The sequence below is a fragment of the Phyllobates terribilis genome, unplaced genomic scaffold (genome assembly GCF_046119375.1).
Source record: "Phyllobates terribilis strain yellow unplaced genomic scaffold, ASM4611937v1 Scaffold_2__4_contigs__length_985480577, whole genome shotgun sequence".
Lineage (NCBI taxonomy): Eukaryota > Metazoa > Chordata > Amphibia > Anura > Dendrobatidae > Phyllobates > Phyllobates terribilis.
The window spans coordinates 638,853,747-638,874,168 of record NW_027362762.1 but is presented as its reverse complement, the minus strand read 5'-3'; the positions used below and the strand labels follow the sequence as shown (position 1 = coordinate 638,874,168).

General features: G+C 44.8%; 1 protein-coding gene across 3 annotated transcripts in view; it reads left to right on the top strand.

The window, feature by feature from the left end:
* The first annotated feature begins 2,279 nt into the window (after positions 1-2,279).
* KIF21B (kinesin family member 21B) overlaps positions 2,280-20,422 on the top strand; it is a 456,179-nt gene continuing 438,036 nt past the window's right edge. For 2 of the 3 annotated variants that reach the window (XM_073666619.1, XM_073666617.1), the window contains exon 1: positions 2,280-2,542. In XM_073666619.1, the coding sequence (XP_073522720.1) occupies positions 2,502-2,542 (41 nt within the window). In that variant the 5' untranslated portion in view covers positions 2,280-2,501. The remainder of the gene's footprint in view (positions 2,543-20,422) is intronic. The other variant, XM_073666618.1, reaches the window with a different exon arrangement.

Below are 20,422 nucleotides of genomic sequence, written 5' to 3'. Positions count from 1 at the left end.
TAGCGGGCACACTGACCGCCGAGAGCAGCAGGATCCGCGTTGCGGCTACAGTGTACACGTTATTGAAGAGAGTGAATGGTCACTGCTCCCCACGCACAGTCCTGTCGTGGGGAGCAGAGAAGTTATTGTGTGAGGGCGCATGGCAGGGGCGCCATGCGCGGCTCACACAGTGAAAGTGCCGGCAGTAGAGCGGGACGCAGCGCTGGAGGAGAGAGATGGTGAGTATGATTGTTTATTTTTTTTGTGGGCAGTGTGAATGGTGATCAGGGGGTGCCAAGCATACCACGATGGAGGGGTGCCAAGCATACCAGGATCAAGGGGTGCCATGCATATCAGGATGGGGGAATCAAGGGGTGCCATGCATACCAGGATGGGGGAATCAAGGGGTGCCATGCATACCAGGATGGGGGATCAAGGGGTGCCATGCATACCAGGAAGGCGGATCAAGGGGTGCAATGCATACCAGGATCAAAGGGTGCCATGCATACCAGGATGGGGGATCAAGGGGTGTCATGCACACCAGGATGGGGGATTGGTGTGCCATGCATACCAGGATGGGGATGAGGGCCACGTATACCAGGATGGGGATGAGGGCCATGTATACTAGGATGGGGATGAGGGCCACGTATAACAGGATGGGGATGAGGGCCATGTATCCCAGGATGAGGATGAGGGCCATGTATACCAGGATGGGGATGAGGGCCACGTATACCAGAAAAGAGGGGCCATACATACCAGGATGGAGGATATTAACAGAATTGGGGGACATTACCCCAATACCAGTGTCAGCAGCAAATCCCCCTCCCCTATAACAGTGCATCATGACCACATTTTTTGCTTAAATTTTTTTTTCTGTTTTCCTCCTCTAAAACCTAGGTGTGTCTTATGGTCCGGTGCGTCTTATAGTCCGAAAAATACGGTAATTGGATGCATTTGCACTTTATTATATAAATATTTTGTATATATGTTGCTATTATGATATCAGGTATGCATGTTTTGCTTCATTCTGTATGTAATGGATGCATTGTTGCATGGCCATTGCTAATTATTTATATTTCTTTAATTTATTTACCATTATTGTGTCTATATTTGGTATCTCAGCATATTACATTGTATATACATTTATGCTGGAGAGAACTATATATATTCTATATAATCATGGTGACTGTAGGGGATATATTTCTATTTAGGTTTTCATTGGTTTTAAGCATGGTTTGTCGATTTGGTTTAATAATTATTTTCTATACAGGTGTGCCCACTGTTATAAATATTGTCTTTTTCTCTTTGATAGCATTATTTCCATGACTTATGTATGTAGCACCCTTCTTTGCATTTGGTATTCATACTGCCAGTATGTCTTTTTCCTATGTACTGTATATACGTCACCAAATCACAGAGACATGTCTAAATTTTATCCTAGTCATGGATCAAACTCAGCAATGCAAGTCTATGGAGCCATAGGAAAATCGGACGCCTCTCGGATGCTGCCTCATTTTCTCTGTTTGCTCCGTCATATATTTTTTTTCTTCATAAAAGATGAAACTGATGGTAAAGACGGACAGACTGACCAAACACTGACGATAAGATGGGAACGAAACCCCTGAGGAAAGTCTGAGCAGTGTTTGTGTGCGTAAAAAATCATGGACGTCTGAATGAGCCCGTCCAGTAACACCACTGACGGACACAGACAGACGAGGGGCCCCTGTGCATGAACAATGTAAGGGCCCTTTGTAGTCTAATAGCTGATCAGAATGCACCATCCCAACTGATTTACAGGCACAAATGGCCCCGGGTGCAGGGGTTGCACCAATGATATGTCCGCCCCTGACTAACGCACAGTCATGGCTGACCAGTTGTTGGCATGGGTGTGCCAATGGGGTGCGGTGCGGGCCCCAGCCCTCTGCCATCCAGCTAGAGGCTGTTCCTTTAGTTCTATAGTGGCCTGCAGATAGGGTCTCCATGAGGGGACTATAGCCCGCCATCATATGAAGGAAGGCTGCTGACTGCACCAATAACATGCAGTTCAGCTTCACTGCCCAGTGATGGAGGCGAAGCCTGCGGTCATTACTGAAGACCCTCATCATGAATAACCCCCATTAGGTGACTCGGTGACCCGCACAGCCTATCTGCTTCCCTGCACGCTCAGCACCAGCTCCTCTTCTTACTCCTCCAAATGGCGCCACTTTCTGTCAGCATTCTGCCTCTGCTCCCCGGCCTGTCCTCACCTTTCCCCCTCATTGCTGTAGCAGCCAGGACCCCCGAGCCCACAGAGTGGAAGGCCCGCCCCCGGAGGAGTGTGTGCAGCTTCCCAGCCTGTGGGTGGGTGTGCGCTGTCTGGTCTGGGAGCAGCCGGCTCTGTGTCCTCCCTCTACCTATTGTTCTGCCTGGGAAGACTATGGCATCACAGAGCGGACATGGGCACGGGATAAGGCCGGCGCACGGATGGCAGCAGCTGCCCATTGTGTGAGCTCCTGTGCTACGGAGGGCACGCAGGCTGCAGCATGAGCAGCCAAGGAGACTGCAGCGTCAGGGTGGCATTGAGGTAAGGGGCAGTGTCATGATCAGCTGGATGCGCATGGCTGTCGCGATTCTTGCAGATCATAGAGTTGGCAGGATGGCAGTTCGCCGGGTAGCCGTGCAGTGATCGGTGCAGCGCCGCGGGGTAGCCGCGCAGTGATCGTTACAGCGCAGCAGGGTAGCCGTGCAGTGATCGGTGCAGCGCCGCAGGGTAGCTGTGCAACGATCGGTGCAGGGTGACAGCTCCTGACATGAGAGCTCTGCTTCTCCATTCATTGGGGGTCGGTGTGCTGTTTGGGTGGGGCTGGAGTCTGACAGAGGATGCTGCTATTGCAGAGCGTGCCCTGCTGTGTGCCTGTCACATGATGGATGGGTGGCAGTCTGATGATGGATGGGTGGCAGTCTGATGATGGATGGGTGACAGTCACATGATGGATGGGTGGCAGCCCCATGATGGATGGGTGGTAGGCCCATGATGGATGGGTTGCAGTCACATGATGGATGGGTGACAGTCCCATGATGAATGGATGGGTGGTAGCCCCATGATGGATGGGGGGCAGTCCCATGATGAATGGGTGACAGTCCCATGATGGATGGGTGGTAGGCCCACGATGGATGGGTGGTAGGCCCATGATGGATGGGTGACAGCCCCATGATGGGTGGCAGCCCCATGATGGATGGGTGACAGCCCCATGACAGATGGGTGACAGCCTCATGATGGATGGGGGGCAGCCCCATGATGGATGGGTGACAGTCCCATGATGGATAGGGGGCAGTCCCATGATGGATGGGTGACAGCCCCATGATGGATGTGTGGCTGCCCCATGATGGATGGGTGGCAGCCCCATGATGGATGGGTGGCAGCCCCATGATGGATGAGTGGCAGCCCCATGATGGATGAGTGGCAGCCCCATGATGGATGGGTGACAGCCCCTAATGGATGGGTGGCAATCCCATGATGGATGGGTGGCAGCCCCATGATGGATGGGTGGCAGCCCCATGATGGATGGGTGACTGCCCCATGACGGATGGGTGACTGCCCCATGATGGATGGGTGGCAGCCCCATGATGGATGGGTGACTGCCCCATGACGGATGGGTGACTGCCCCATGACGGATGGGTGGCAGTCCCATGACGGATGAGTGGCAGCCCCATGACGGATGGGTGACAGCCCCATGACGGATGGGTGGCAGCCCCATGATGGATGGGTGACAGCCTCATGATGGATGGGTGGCAGCCCCATGCCCAGCAGTCTGGAGATGCTCAGTCTACACTGGTCCAGGTTCATACAGCTGAAGCTTCCATCCTGCAGCAGAGATGTGACCCCTGGTGACTGCAGATCTGTCATTAAAGGGGTTTTCCACCCAAACCAATGTTGTAATGTAAAATAACAGTTAGCACTCACCCTCTCTTCCCTCGGCTCCCTGCCACTGCTCCGTTTTCTGTGTTTTGGCTGCAGCGGTGACGTCATATTGAGAGCACACATTACCGCTGCAGCCAATCAATGAAATCAGTGGCTAGTGATATCTACAGTTGAAACCAGAAGTTTACATACACTATATAAAAGACACATATGCATGTTTTTCTCAATATCTGACATGAAATCAGAATAAACCTTTCCCGTTTTAGATCAATTAAGATTATCATAATTTTTAATATTTGCCAAACGCCAGAATAATGAGAGAGAGAGGATGTTTTTATATAGTGTATGTACACTTCTGGTTTCAACTGTACATCAACAGAGCTCAATGATTGGCTGCAGCATTGAAGTGAACTGTCAACATGACGTCACTGCTGCAGCCTAAAAAACGAAGACCAGAGCAATGGTGCAGAGTCGGGGGAGGGGCAGAGTGATTATTATCTGCTGTTTTACACTACAGGAATCATTTGGGGTCAGAGTTTCTAAAAGTGGAAAACCCCTTTAACCCTGTCCGTTGTTATTTTTTATTGTTTTAGGTTTCTCGGGGCCCCATCTACCAAGAGATTTGTCTTTTGGTCTTTCTGTCGACATAGGAGGGCTTATTGTTGTGGACCGATTTGTCGTTTTATTTTACCATCTAATGTGCTGAAAAATGAAAAACAAAAATCTTCTTGGGGTAGAATGTAGAAAAAAATGCAATTTTGCCTCCATTGGTCTCAACTTTTTGGCGGGTCACAACAAGCAGGTAATAACCGCTCAGCCAGTGTTTGGCCGCAGTAGTGACCCAACTCAGTCAGTGATTGATAGCTGCCGTCATGATGACAGTGCTGCAGCTGGACAAGAGATAGAGATCGACTGCAACTCTGAATCAGAAGTGGTGGGGGGAGGGATGATGAGGTATCACCTTTTTGGGTAATTATGCCAATCTAGTATAACAAAATAAAACAGGGGTTTTCTACTCAAATTAAAAAAACATCTAAGTAGATAACCCCTTTAACACCTTCCCACTGCATAGCGTACTACTACTTCAGGAGCGGGTGGACTGTAACACACTATGCCAGACTCGGACTGGGTAATTAGTCAAATTAATTCTGGATTTGGTGGGAATTGTAAATCTGATTTAGGCTCTGCCACTTTTTACCATCCGTAAGAAGGGAGGAAAAAAGTTTTATCGGTAAGCAGGCACGCTCATCTGCCTTAGGCTTCGTTCAGAACTCCGTTTTTCTCACGTACAAGAAAAAAGGGACTGATTACTTTTATCAGACTTTGATCATAGTGTGTTTCGAGCGTCATCCATTTTTCTCATACGTGAAGAAAAAAAACATGCGTCTCCACCTTTTCCTATGTGAAAGTACGTGAAAATTGGCATCCGAGTGCAGTCCGATTTTTTTTCACAGACCCATAGACATGCATTGCCTATTTTGATGTGACGCTCAGATAAAAATCGGACATATCGCCGCAATTCTTTGTGTACCGCTTGGTCTTTGAAAAATCGTGGATATGTGAATGGCCCCATTGACTATCACAGGTATGAGTTCTAAAACCACGGGAAATACTTGCACAAGAACATCAGACATCTGAATGAGGCCTTACTTAAAGGGGATTTTGATGGAAAGACAACTAGAGCCAGCCCTCATCCTACATAGTTCCAGGGATTACTCTTATATACGTGTTATTGTGATGTGTAGCCAGTAGATAAACACAGGGGCAGTATAGAGAGGCAGCGCTGGACCTGGTGAGAACCAACAGGGGCAGCGGTGGAGAGGCAGCGCTAGACCTGGTGAGTACCAACAGGGGCAATAATAGAGAGGCAGCTCTGGACCTGGTGAGTACCAACAGGAGCAGTGATAGAGAGGCAGCGCTGTTACTGGTGAGTACCAATAGGAGCAGTGATAGAGAGGCAGCGCTGGTACTGGTGAGTACCAACAGGGGCAGTGGTGGAGACGCAGCACTGGACCTGGTGAATACCAACGGGCAGTGGTGAAGAGGCAGCGCTGGTCCTGGTGAGTACCAGCTCTGGGATTTTCATCATATGCAGCTCTATGGGGAGAAAGAAAATGAAAACCATTGTATTGTCAGCAGAAACGTAGCTAGGGTTTTGGTTCAGGGAGGACAAAACTTCTGATGGGCCCCTAACCATGTAACCCTGATTACAACTATGGTGGCGCACCCAGATAGTGGATGTAGGAGAATTTCAGCAGATGACCGCGCTGTTACTGAAAATAATCTCTATACAAAGACCAGCACTGATATTACTGACATATGGTAATATATATTGATAGATACCGGTCCTGCAGAACATATAAGAGATCACAGCTGACGTTCTTTCTGATTAAATTGTTCACTTTTCCCGTCTTTTCCATCTGGCCCAGACCGATACGACAACTTCTCCAGGACTCATCTGCAGAGATTACAACAAAGACACATTTGACTCCTTACATTTCAGGCTCTGTCCCCATCTATTCCCAACCTGCACAAACCCCTCATCATTCTGATACCCCAATACTGAGCCTCTGTTGCTGTATGTGTCCCTATTACTGCACCTACTGTGTACCATCTAGTCTAGATGGTAAAACAAACCTCTAGAATATAGTAATGCCGTGTGCAAGTGCAATAGAAAACAGTTCCCCATATAAAGTAATAATGCCCTCTGTGTGCCCCTTTGACAGTCATAATGATTTGAGTTCCCCAATAACGATAAGTACCCACTTAACATTTAATAATGTCCTGAGTCTCCCCCTGTACAGCTCCCCTCTACACAGTATGATGCTCTCTTATACACAGTATAATTCCTCCTCACTGTATAGTACCCACCACCCAGTATACTGACCCCTTGGTAGCCTCCAAACTGATGGCTCCAACACTGTATGATGGCCCCCACACTGTGCAAAGACCTCACATTATCTCCCACACTGTATGAAGGCCCCGATACTGTGCAAAGACCCCACATTATCTCCCACACTGTATAAATAGCCTACATATAGTATAATACACCAGATAGGCCTCTATATAGTATAATGCACCCCCATAGGCCTCCATATAGTATAATGCAGCTCCATAGGCCTCCATATAGTATAATGTACCTCCATATGCCTCTATAGTATAATGCACCCCATAGGCAGTCTATAGTATAATGCACCCCCATAGGCAGACTATTGTATAATGCACCCCTATAGGCAGTCTATAGTATAATGCACCCCATAAGCAGAGTCTATAGTTTAATGCACCCCATAGGCAGACTATAGTATAATGCACCCCCATAGACAGAGTATATAGTATAATGCACCCCATAGGCAGACTATAGTATAATGTACCCCATAAGCAGTCTATAGTATAATGCACCCCATAGGCAGAGGATATAGTATAATGCACCCCATAGGCAGACTATAGTATAATGCACCCCATAGGCAGTCTATAGTATAATGCACACCCATAGGCAGACTATAGTATAATGCACCCCATAGGCAGTCTATAGTATAATGCACCCCATAGACCGTCTGTAGTATAATGCACCCCATAGGCCGTCTATAGTATAATGCACCCCATAGGCAGACTATAGTATAATGCACCCCATAGGCAGTCTATAGTATAATGCACCACATAGGCAGACTATAGTATAATGCACCCCCATAGGCTGAGTATATAGTATAATGCACCCCATAGGCAGACTATAGTATAATGCACCCCATAGGCAGACTATAGTATAATGCACCCCATAGGCAGTCTATAGTATAATGCACCCCCATAGGCAAACTATAGTATAATGCACCCTCATAGGCAGACTATAGTATAATGCACCCCATAGGCAGTCTATAGTATAATGCACCCCATAGGCAGTCTATAGTATAATGCACCCCATAGACCGTCTGTAATATAATGCACCCCATAGGCAGTCTATAGTATAATGCACCCCATAGACCTTCTGTAATATAATGCACCCCATAGGCAGTCTATAGTATAATGCACCCCCATAGGCAGAGTATATAGTATAATAATGTGCAAATCCTTGTCTTCTTTATGTAATTCGAGACTTACTCAATGATGACGATGTAACGGGGCACGCGGTTTTAGCCGTGGGCGAGGTACTCGTCTCTTGCGCCCTGGCACGTTACATGAAGGTGGGGATCCTTGCTTGGTGTATGCACTTGTGCTGTGAGGGCATTATGCCCGTGCAGGCCACATGTAACCGATGACTTTGATTTGCCAGGACCAGATGTTTCACAGACCACCATTCAAAATTAAACTTTTTACTAAATGAGAACTTGGTAGGGAACTATATACTGTAGTAGCGGGTACACAACTTTATGAACGTTTCCTTCCAATACGGTGCATTTTTCACACAGTTTTAATGCCTTCCTCTTAACTCACTTATTCTCTATGTTTACTGTTCCTCTTCACTTCACCACAGCCCAGCTCAGTATTACAGTCCAGTTTGTAAGACTCCTATTCTCAACCTGCGGTTCGCCGTCCTTTTTCCCCTTGGGGGAGCTACTGTGCCACTATGTCCGTTACTTATCTCTCCTGTCTCTGATGCTCTGGAATTCCCGCCCGGGGCACTCTATTCATCTTACATACTCTGTCCCATTTAGGCTTGTTACCTCTGTAATTTATAAACTCTAGGCCGTATTGCTAGGCGTCCTGACCCAAGATCCGTCTCCCATCACTCTATTCCTTCACTCTCTTCTCTTCTACTTCTCCGCTCAGGATCTCGCTATCCTCTGTCTCTTTCTCGTCTCTCGGTTAAGGGACACCCACGTCATGCGGCACTGCTCACACTAGACCTTAGGTCTTTTCTTTAGGCACACTGGGCCCTTTCTGCCTTCCTGACAGGAACTGAATATTTCCCTTCATCTTAGCCCCTCCCACTCTGAGCTAGTCCCAAACATTAACTCTTGCTGTCCCTACTGTCAAACAAGACACATTATCAGCATTACTAACGCAAGTCACAATTCCCATTTCACATTACAATAACACTTGTTCTTCAAGGGGGAAACGCAAGCAATATGTCCACCTCCTTACAATGAGATCAGGGCTCTGTGGGGACCATATCATCACTTCCAGGACTCCGTGTTCTTCTTTTTTCTAAAAATACTCCTTAATGACATTGGCTGTATGTTTGAGGTCATTGTCCTTTTGCAGAATACATTTGGAACCATTCAAGAGCCTCCCTGATGGTAATGCATGACCAATAAGCGTCAGGCTGTATTTTTCGTAATTGAAGACACTATTATTATTATTATTATTATTCCTGACCAAATCCCTAGTCTACCTCATGTCTTGTTGCTGTGCTCAGTTTTGCCAAGATGTATGAACTGGGACATGACCTCTCTTCCAGAACCTCACCTTTATAGCAGTGTTTGGCTGTTCCTCACCCAGTTTTAAATGACTGTGATTGAACCTGCATGTGAGAATGCTGACCATTTTCAATTTTAACTTGTTTGATATCATTGGTTACTATACACCCCTAAAGTTCAGTGCATTCTTAGATTAGCAAGTACCTCCAATTAGAAATGTAGTATAGTATTTTTGATTCTCCATGTCTCTTTCCTCATGTATAGGCATTGCAGGACCTTAGGTATCCATGGTTACGTCCACTGATAAAGTCACAGTTAGTTAGCTAGCTGCTAGTGGTCGTAACCATGGATACCTAAGGCCTTGCAATGCCTGCACATCAGGAAAGAGACTCAGCAAATCACAAAAACTATTCTACATTTCTAATTGGAGGTATTTGCTAATATTATTATTATTACACTTACTACATATTGGGATAGGATCTTGGAGATGGGAATACCTCTTTAAATAAACACATTTAGAGTTGAAGGTAACCTGTGAAGATACCTCTACTTAGCTCTGCAAGTGAATACTTCTGGCCGGTGGCTGTTGCCACTGTCACCGATAACAGCTGATTGGCAGGGGTGCCAGGTGTCGGATCCTCCTGACCGGTGAGACATTGATGACCTATCCTAAACATAGGTCTTCAGTGCTAAAGTAGTGGACAACCTCTTTAATTATCTGAAGCCCTAAAAATGAAGAAGTAATTACCACCAACACAAGACATCAAATTGCCACCAACACAACTACATATGGCAGATTAACAGCATTTATTCAGGTGACAGGTTCCTTTTAATGTCCCTTTCATAGAGGCAGCCACAGATGCCCTATACAGAGTACTCACTACAAACAGGGATGCACATGTAGGAACATAGAACGTACATGTTTGCACTCCCATACACTTTCCCTTGTGCATGGACACACTCGTATGTTCATCACACACAACCAGTAGGTGTTCTACTACACATATTATCCACACACATGAATGCCTTCACATGCCCATTCACCGCATATAGGGATGCTCTCATACACGTTAACCATGTTCATTAACAGCAGGAAACCCGCAACTCCCCACTCTCTATAGTAAGAGTGATAGTGACAGACTCTTTAAACTCATCCATAATACGTGATAGAAGCAAACCCCTGTAGCCCACCCACAATTACATTGACTGCAGCAAAAATAGTTTTTTATTTTCTGTTTTTCTTTACTTATCGTGATTTGTTTGATCTCAGAATTCCTATGTGAGCAGTACACAGATAGCAGTGATCTAATGTCTGCTGGCCCTTAGATCATTATTAGCAGATATAAAATTGTAAAGTGCTTGCGGAATACGTTGGCGCTGTAAAAATAAAAATTACTATTATTATTATCTGCTCACAGATGATTGCTGGGAGGACACATACAGTATCATGCCCTCCCAGCATGCTACTCTCTCCCATCAGACGGCTGAAAGCTTGTGACGTCAGCAATCACGGGTTTCCAACAGCCTGGTTGCAGGAAGGAAGTGGCTTGCAGTTGTTTCTAATTGATTACCACAGCCCTTTGAGCTCTGTGATAAGCATTTTTGTCATATTGAATGATTATTTCAGCTCCCTGTCACTTAAGAGAGATCGGGCTGACACTTAATCACAAACTCTTTTTTAGTTACGGAACTTCTAGGAAACATTATTATGACCTCTCCTACAGTAAATTTATTAAAAATTATTGGCTATTTATGCTGAATCTTGAGGGAAAATAGGTAAGTCTAAGTCAGAACATTGGTATATGAATTCCACAATCCCAGAGAGAGGAATACCAATGTTTTCATTAGATATATATTAGATATGCCTAGAAAGGAAATGAATGTATGCTAAGGGTACGCTCACACGGCCGTGTAACACGATCAAGTGCTCTCCGATGTATCCGATTCGGCATGAATAAACCGTATTATGCTGCAATTGCATCCTATATTCGGATCATGCGCACCCATACAAGTCTATGGGTGCGTGTGAAACAATCAGACTGCTCTCAGATGTGCAGAAATTAAGTTTTCCATCTTCTCCCACCTGTGCTACGATTCTCTCATGAGAGAGAATCGGCTCACACTCAGATGATAATCGGCTCACACTCAGATGATAATCGACTCACACTCAGATGATAATCGGCTCAAACTCTGACAGAGCTCGAGCCGAGTGTCATTATAGCATAATCGTCCCAATTCTCTCGCATTAGAGAATATACGTCAGTGTGAGCCAACCCTAAAGATGACATGGGGACATCTGAGTCTTGTGCCTCTAGTCCATGCAGTGCTTGGAGAAATTAGTTGAGTCTTCCCTTTAGACTGTAAATATTCATAAAAGCAAAGCAGCTCAACATTAACAATGGTATTTCTTTTATTGACACTAGTACATAGACCACACTTATCAATCCATGAGGGGGTCTTTTTGTAATGTATATGCCAGTATATCAGTAACCGCTCCAGTGGATGCTGGTGAGCCATATTGCTTATGTGGTATATCCTAGTGCTATTACGTTTCTTCTATGTCAAGCTTCTATCTGCTATTTTACCAAAGAGAAAATGAGGATTAGAAGGGCTGCATCAGTATATATATGACCCCCAGAGTTGTTACTTGCCCAAAGGTAATGGTGAGTATTAATAGTCTTACTGTTGTTTTGCAGGTGAGAACCAGTGTGAAAGCCAACTAGGTTTCCATGATACACAATGTCTTCCTTGAGTGTCACCAATTTTTTTTTAGCCAGCACGGTGTTTCTAATTCTTGAGCAGCTATAAATCTTTTTATGTACAGTACAGACCAAAAGTTTGGAAACAACCTTTCATTTAAAGATTTTTCTGTATTTTCATGAGTATGAAAATTGTACATTCACACTGAAGGCATCAAAACTATGAATTAACACATGTGGAATTATATACTTAACAAAAAAGTGTGAAACAAATGAAAATATGTCTTATATTCTAGGTTCTTCAAAGTAGCCACCTTTTGCTTTGATGACTGCTTTGCACACTCTTGGCATTCTCTTGATGAGCTTCAAGAGGTAGTCACCGGAAATGGTCTTCCAACAATCTTGAAGGAGTTCCCAGAGATGCTTAGCACTTGTTGGCCCTTTTGCCTTCACTCTGCGGTCCAGCTCACCCCAAACCATCTCGATTGGGTTCAGGTCTGGTGACTGTGGAGGCCAGGTCATCTGGCGTAGCACCCCATCACTCTCCCCCTTGTTCAAATAGCCCTTACACAGCCTGGAGGTGTGTTTGGGGTCATTGTCCTGTTGAAAAATAAATGATGGTTCAACTAAATGCAAACCAGATGGAATAGCATGCCGCTGCAAGATGCTGTGGTAGCCATGCTGGTTCAGTATGCCTTCAATTTTGAATAAATCCCCAACAGTGTCACCTGCAAAGCACCCCCACACCATCACACTTCCTCCTCCATGCTTCACGGTGGGAACCAGGCATGTAGAGTCCATCAGTTCACCTTTTCTGCGTCGCACAAAGACACGGTGGTTGGAACCAAAGATCTCAAATTTGGACTCATCAGATCAAAGCACAGATTTACACTGGTCTAATGTCCATTCCTTGTGTTCTTTATCCCAAACAAGTCTCTTCTGCTTGTTGCCTGTCCTTAGCAGTGGTTTCCTAGCAGCTATTTTACCATGGAAGGCCTGCTGCACAAAGTCTCCTCTTAACAGTTGTTGTAGAGATGTGTCTGCTGCTAGAACTCTGTGTGGCATTGACCTGGTCTCTAATCTGAGCTGCTGTTAACCTGCGATTTCTGAGGCTCGTGACTCGGATAAACTTATCCTCAGAAGCAGAGGTGACTCTTGGTCTTCCTTTCCTGGGGCGGTCCTCATGTGAGCCAGTTTCCTTGTAGCGCTTGATGGTTTTTGCAACTGCACTTGGGGACACTTTCAAAGTTTGCCCAATTTTTCAGACTGACTGGCCTTCATTTCTTAAAGTAATAATGGGCACTCATTTTTCTTTACTTAGCTGCTTTTTTCTTGCTGTAATACAAATTCTAACAGTCTATTCAGTAGGACTATCAGCTATGTATCCACCTGACTTCTGCACAACACAACTGATGGTCCCAACCCCATTTATAAGGCAAGAAATCCCACTTATTAAACCTGACAGGGCACACCTGTGAAGTGAAAACCATTTCCGGTGACTGCCTCTTGAAGCTCATCAAGAGAATGCCAAGAGTGTGCAAAGCAGTCATCAAAGCAAAAGGTGGCTACTTTGAAGAACCTAGAATATAAGACATATTTTCAGTTGTTTCACACTTTTTTGTTAAGTATTTAATTCCACATGTTTTAATGCATAGTTTTGATGCCTTCAGTGTGAATGTACAATTTTCAAAGTCATGAAAATACAGAAAAATCTTTCATTGAGAAGGTGTGTCCAAACTTTTGGTCTGTACTGTATATAAAATGTACCTTATCTTAGGACAGGGATTGTTAATTACATTTTAAGAGGGGTCACATGAGAGACCGTGACTGTCTTGGAGGGCTGAACCACTAGGCTGAAATTAATTCATTCCAATAAAAATGTTATTTTAAAATACAACCCCTAATTAAAAAAAAGTGAGACATTGTGTAAGGGCCGGACAGGGACAGAAAGCAGCCCTGATACAGAAACCCCACCAGCCCACATACGGTAATATAACACCTCCCCACCCCAAGATCAGTGAATTTTGCTTTACTTGGTCATGTCACTCATCTCTCTATTAAAGACTTTGAGCAGGGGGTTGGACCAGATGACCCAGGAGGTCCCCTTCAACTCTACCATTCTATGATTCTATGAAAGACGTTATTTGAAGAGCCACATGTGAATGGGGCAGCAGTGCGCATGATCGACCACAGAGACATTTACATTCACATGGTGCTCTTCAGAGCTCCAGTTCTCGGGATCGTGGGGGGTCCCAGTGGTTGGATCCCTAGCGATTGGAAAGTTATCCCCTATTCAGAGGATAGGGGATAACTTCCTAACTTGGGAATAACCATTTAAACAGGTTTTTTAAATATTTTTTATGCTAAATTATATGTAAAAAATCACTAGGTACTCCTGTCCCAAAGTCCAATTGCTGCACGATATCACATTAATCCATCAAAATGTGCCTAAATGTATAATACTAATAAATATTAAAAACTATTAGCACATATGAATTGTATATAAACTGAGTACTGACCTTTCTGAGATTTCGTACTAGGAAATAGATTGATAGTCACTAGAATTTAGTTTTGATCAGATACAAATCCGAGGTGAATCCTCAGTCCACAAATAGATCCAGAGTCAGGGTGGAGATTACTCCCATTTGGCATGTGCATTTTAGGGAAATTAGACATTGGTCCTCAACCACCACCCAAAAAATTTGGATAGAGGTACAAGTCCAAAGATGGTAGTTGTATCTAGGCCAGTACTTCCCCTACACAGCCGGTCTGAAATATTTGCATTAAGTTTATGAAGAAGAGAGGGGTTGTGATACCAGAAAAACAAGTTTGTATTAGTTTTCTTTGTATTTATTGAGCAAATAGATGATTTAGCTGCCTTCGTCCAAATTAGGCGATGCTCCCGCACGCTGCGTTTTGCAGTACCAGCCAAGTCTATGAGAAACCAGAATTCTCTGTTCACACATCATGATTTTTTTTTGTTCAGTATTTTGTGCCTTGGTTGGGTTTTTGGAAAATAGAGCATGTCACTTCTTTCAGCGTTTTTTCAGTGTTTTTTCAGATTTTTTTCACCCATAGGAAGTAATGGGTGGTGAAAAAAAATGCAACAAAAAACGCAGGTAAATTTTTTCTGTGTTTTTTCAGCGTTTTTGATGGCAAAATAGAATGGGGTTCTTTTTTTTCACAGAACTTTATGTACATGCATAAATAGAGACAGAACAGTGAAAAAAATGCTGAAAAACGCATCAAAAAACGCAGCAAAACATGCATTTTTGACCTGCCAGAGATAAGTTTTGCTGCAGATTTCTGACTGAAAAAAAACACAACATGTGGGAACATAGCTTTAGTTGCCAAGTTTTACCAGGAAGAAAAAAGCTTAGAAATTAGTCACATTTTTGCACAGTTGGAGTGGGGTCAATGAAAAGTTTATAAATGTCAGATATTAGTCTTTTAGTAGAAATCTCTGATCTGCTTAATCGTTCAAAAGATGTGGGGGGTCAAGACTTTGAAAGAACTAAATAATGCTTGAATATAGTGCCTAATTTGGAGCTATTGACTGAAACATTGCTATGGCATTTGAAAAATACTCTGTAATGCAGAGAAGGGTAATAGTTCTATAGTCTTAAAATTGACTAAATCCGAAATATGGAATAACCCATGTCTAATCCATTAGATTTCGGTGCACAGGGGCTGGACTGTGCACTGGGTCTTCTCCCCGGAGGCAGACGGAGGGGCTGGAGAATCACAGACAGGGAGAAGACCCCGTGTACAGTCCGGCCACTGTGCACCGAAATCTAATTAGGAGAAATTAGGAGAAAACTGCAAATGGTGATTAAAGAAGAACCACAAAGCGGATTTCCTCACCAATGTATCAGTTTAATGAGTATTATTACATTACAAAATCGTGCTGACAGGTTCATTAAAGCATTCTCGAAGAAGATGTTGTTAGATTAAATCCCAGATATTTTACTGAGGAGGCCCTCCATTGGTAATAAAAATTAGTATTTAGAGTGTTTAAAAGGTTATATGGGAGCTTCAGCATTAGCGCTTCCCTCTTTGTACTATGTACTTTATATCCAGATAAAACCCCATAAGATCACAGTAAGGCTTGTAAATTGTTAAGTAAAATGTGGAGTTATATCAATGACAATAAGATGTCGTCTGCAAAAAGAGAGTTTCAATTATTTTGTATTTTAATACTATGGATGTTGTCATTTTGCCTAATTGCCGCTGCTAAGGGTTCAGTACATAAAACAAATAGCAATGGGGATAATAGGCACCCCTGCCTGGTTCCATTTGCTATATATATTGGTTGTGAAGTGGTATGAGGGAATTTAGTAGACGCAGAAGGGGAGGAATATAAGCTGTTTAAGGCCATTATAATGGGATTGGAGCGGCCAAAGAGTTAAAGCGTTGCAAACATTAAAGACCATCTGTCACGGTTTCATCACTCACTGTGGCCTAGGGACCCTGTGAATGATAGCTTAGCCGCCTTATAGCATCTGGAGTGTGCTGGACTGTCAGTATTGTGAGTGACAGCCCAGTTGTCCAATCTGAGGCTGGGGAGTGCTGGGCTTTCAGCAGTTTGATTGATGGCCCTGTTGCTCAATCTGGCCTAGCCTGCCGGCTTTCCTCCAGGTGGTTGCCATTCTGGTTAATTTGCTAGCTAACTCTGAGCAAACCATTGTCTGCTGTATCTTTGCTTGGTGATGTGTGTCCTTTGCTATGTGTGTGATTTCCGGATCTTGTTGCTGGACCTTGGATTTGGTTTGACTATTCATGTGTGTTATCCCTTTTGACGCTCTCTGACCTCAGGTACCTGACCCCAGACTTGACCTCTGACTATCTGTTTGTCTTATCCCCTTATCTTGACATACCCTCCTGGCATTTGACTGCAGACTATTATGCCTTTGTGCTGCCCCCCTGTACTACAAGCCCTACTGGTATCTGACCTTGGACCTCCTGATTACCCTGTCTCATGGCTTGTCCGTGAGTGCTGATTCAGCGGCACACCATCCCAAGCCATCAAATGCTTTTTCTGCGTTTAGACATAAGATGGTTTCTCCTCCTATTTTATTCATTGCATCCATTAGATCAATAATCCTCCTTGTATTATCACCTTCCTGCCTTCATGGGATAAAACCCACTTGATCCTTATGAGTCATTTGAGGAAGCCATATTAAGAGGCAATTGGCCAATGTTTTGCAGAAAATTTAAAGGTCCAAATTGAGGAGGGCAATCTACATATAGTTAGCACTTAGGGTCCATGTCCTGCTTAGATAGAAGAGTAATCTATGAGTGGAGTATTGGACGAGGATAGTAAGGAAATCAGTTAAATGAAGCACTAAGGTGGGAGGTTAACAAAGAACCAAACGTCTGATAATTTGGTAAGTGAACCTGTCTGGGCCTGGTGCTTTATCTTGCGGGAGATCTATGGTTAGAGAGGCATTAGCCTCAGAAGATAGTGTCAGTAGGACACATGACGATAGGAATTCCCTAATTAATTCCTTTCTTCTTGAGAAGTTGTAGGACAAACTATCAGGTAGTGTATATGATTTACAGAAGGAGTTTCTTAATAAATTTGAAAAATTTGAAATGGTAGTTGGATCACAAACAAGGGAGCCATAGGTGTGTCTTAGAACATGTGATGCATGTGGTTTCATGTGGTTGTCATGCTAGAATAGAATGGGTTTATTATTACCCTTTCATAGTTTTCATGTTTTTCATTTGAAATCATATGTCAATTATTTTTCTTAAAATATTTTTGCAGAGTCATGTCACTAGGGTTGCCTCTAAAGTGCGTAATTGACTAATCAGTGTAGTCATCTGTTAATTCCAGGGTATCTTTTCAAAGATATGCAGCAATTTAATAAAGATGACTTTATCTAATCTTATTTATTTATTACTTTTAATAGTAGTGGCGAGTAAGCGTGCTTGCTATTCTAGTGAGCATCGGGGTGCTCGGGTACGCATCGAGTTTTATTATTGCATGTTTTCAGCGTCTCTTTTATGCGTGTTCCCCCGTATTTGATGCGTTTTTGGTGCAGATGTGAATTTGCATTTTTAAAGCTTTTTTAATAGTACAGAAAAACTTTGATTCTGCACTTAAAAATGCAACAGGATTTTTTTCCTTGCGTTTTTTTCAGTTTACACACACACAATACAACATGTAGCGTAATGCTTTGTTTATTTTGTTGCTTGTTTGCACAGAAATTCTGCTTCGTTTAAGTCTCTAAGCAAAGTGGATGGGATTTCACAGTATTTATGGTACGTGTGAACACGGTCTTACAGACACCAAAAAGCCAGATGTCGTATATCACTGTCAATCACTGACAGCGGCATTTAACATGCGTCACGTGAGTGCGGGGTGTCGATGGGTTGTCATGACCGCCAAGGGTCTGCAGAAGAACTCCATGCCTGTCATTATGAATCTTCTATGAATGCCGACCTGTTCCGGCATTCATAGGAGATTATGATTTTTACTACACATACCGTAGCGGGGCTGAAGCCCTGCTGTCTCTAGCACAGGCGAATGGACAATCACCTGCTTCAAGTCTCCTAAGGGGACTATTGAAGCCAGTAAAGAATAAAAAAAAAAAGCACCAAAGTTCAAACCTCCCCCTTTTGTCCCATTCAAGATAAAACAATTAAAAAAAATACACATATTTGGTATCGCTGTATTCAGAAATGTCTGATTTATCAAAATATAAAGTTATCAGATCGGTTAAGGGCGTAATGAGAAAAAAAATCGAAACACCAGAATTACAGTACTTTTTGCCTCCCCAACATTGCAATAAAATGCAATAACAAGCAATCAAAATATCGTATCTACCCCAAAATGAAAACGTCAGCTCAGGGTGCAGAATATAAGCCCTCACCCGGCCCCAGATCATGAAAAACGGAGACGCTTCGGAGGTCTCAGAAAATGCTATTTTTTTTCTTATAAATTTTGGATTTTTTTTTCACCACTTATAAACAAACCTATACATTTTTGGTATTTACGTACTCGTACTGACCTGTGGAATCATATTGTCAGGTCAGTTTTAGCATTTAGTGAACATAGTAAATAAAAAAACCACTGTGAAATGGCACTTTTTTTGTAACTTCATCGCGCTTGGTATTTTTTTCCCGTTTTCCAGTATACAATATGGAAGAATGTTATGCACACGCCCGGACTGACTGGCGTGTGCGGGTGTTGTGGTTCCACTGGACCATGGACCGGAGAGTGCCTGGAGGGGCGTGACTAAGTATCTGGCCGATCCGACCAAGGTGGCACGACGGCATACGACGCCAGTGCACCAGGGAGAAACCGGGCAGAGGGACCAGGTGCTACTCCAGGTCAAACTCCGGACACGGGGGTTGACCCACACTGGAATTACTGGAACAGGCAGGTTAGGCTGGCACAGACTGGTGGATGTAAGCAAACACGGCAGGTATGCAGAGGGGTGGATACAGGCGAGTATGCAGGCAGGGAGGTACTGGCCGAAAGGACGGGCTGGAGCACAGAAAGGTTAAGACCCAGTACAGACTGGGTCACAGAACCGCAGATGCGGTAGACAACCACAGCAGAGAGGGAACGCCCAAAGCAGTGGGCAAGAACAGAGCAGGACGGGGCTGCAGGAGCAGCGAGCACAAGCAGGGCAGGACAGGACTGCCGGAGCAGCGGGCAGAAGCAGGGCAGGACAGGACTGCCGGAGCAGCGGGCAGAAGCAGGGCAGGACAGGACTGCCGGAGCAGCGGGCAGAAGCAGGGCAGGACAGGACTGCCGGAGCAGCGGGCAGAAGCAGGGCAGGACAGGACTGCCGGAGCAGCGGGCAGAAGCAGGGCAGGACAGGACTGCCGGAGCAGCGGACAGAAGCAGGGCAGGACAGGACTGCCGGAGCAGCGGGCAGAAGCAGGGCAGGACAGGACTGCCGGAGCAGCGGGCAGAAGCAGGGCAGGACAGGACTGCCGGAGCAGCGGGCAGAAGCAGGGCAGGACAGGACTGCCGGAGCAGTGAGCAAAAGGGTAAGAGCGGAGCAAGGCTGCCGGAGCAGTGAGCAAGGAGTCAGAGCAGGACGGACAGGGCTCTGTTCACACGGAACAGACAGGAAGGGAAAGGCAGAGCCAGATACCCACAGGGTACTTGCAGCGAAGTAGCGAGGGGACCACAAACTCACAAACGGGAGTACAGAGACAACAAGCAGGAGTTAGGTACGAGTTCAGACTCTGCAGAAAAAGGAAAGGAACGGACATAGAGGCAAAACAGGTAAAGGATAGGAGAGAGTTCAGACTGGAACTGAGTGTACGGAAGAGACCGACACTGCAGCGGGATACAGGAGCGGGTCTGGGAATACGGCCCCCAGAGAGGCGGGACGAACAGGCAAGGAGCGTGTTCAGACAGGACAGACAAGATACAGGAACGGATCTAGGTAATCGGCCCCTAGAAGGCGGGAGGAACAGGCTAGGAGCGTGTTCAGACAGGCCTGGAAATACAGCCTCCAGGAAAGGCA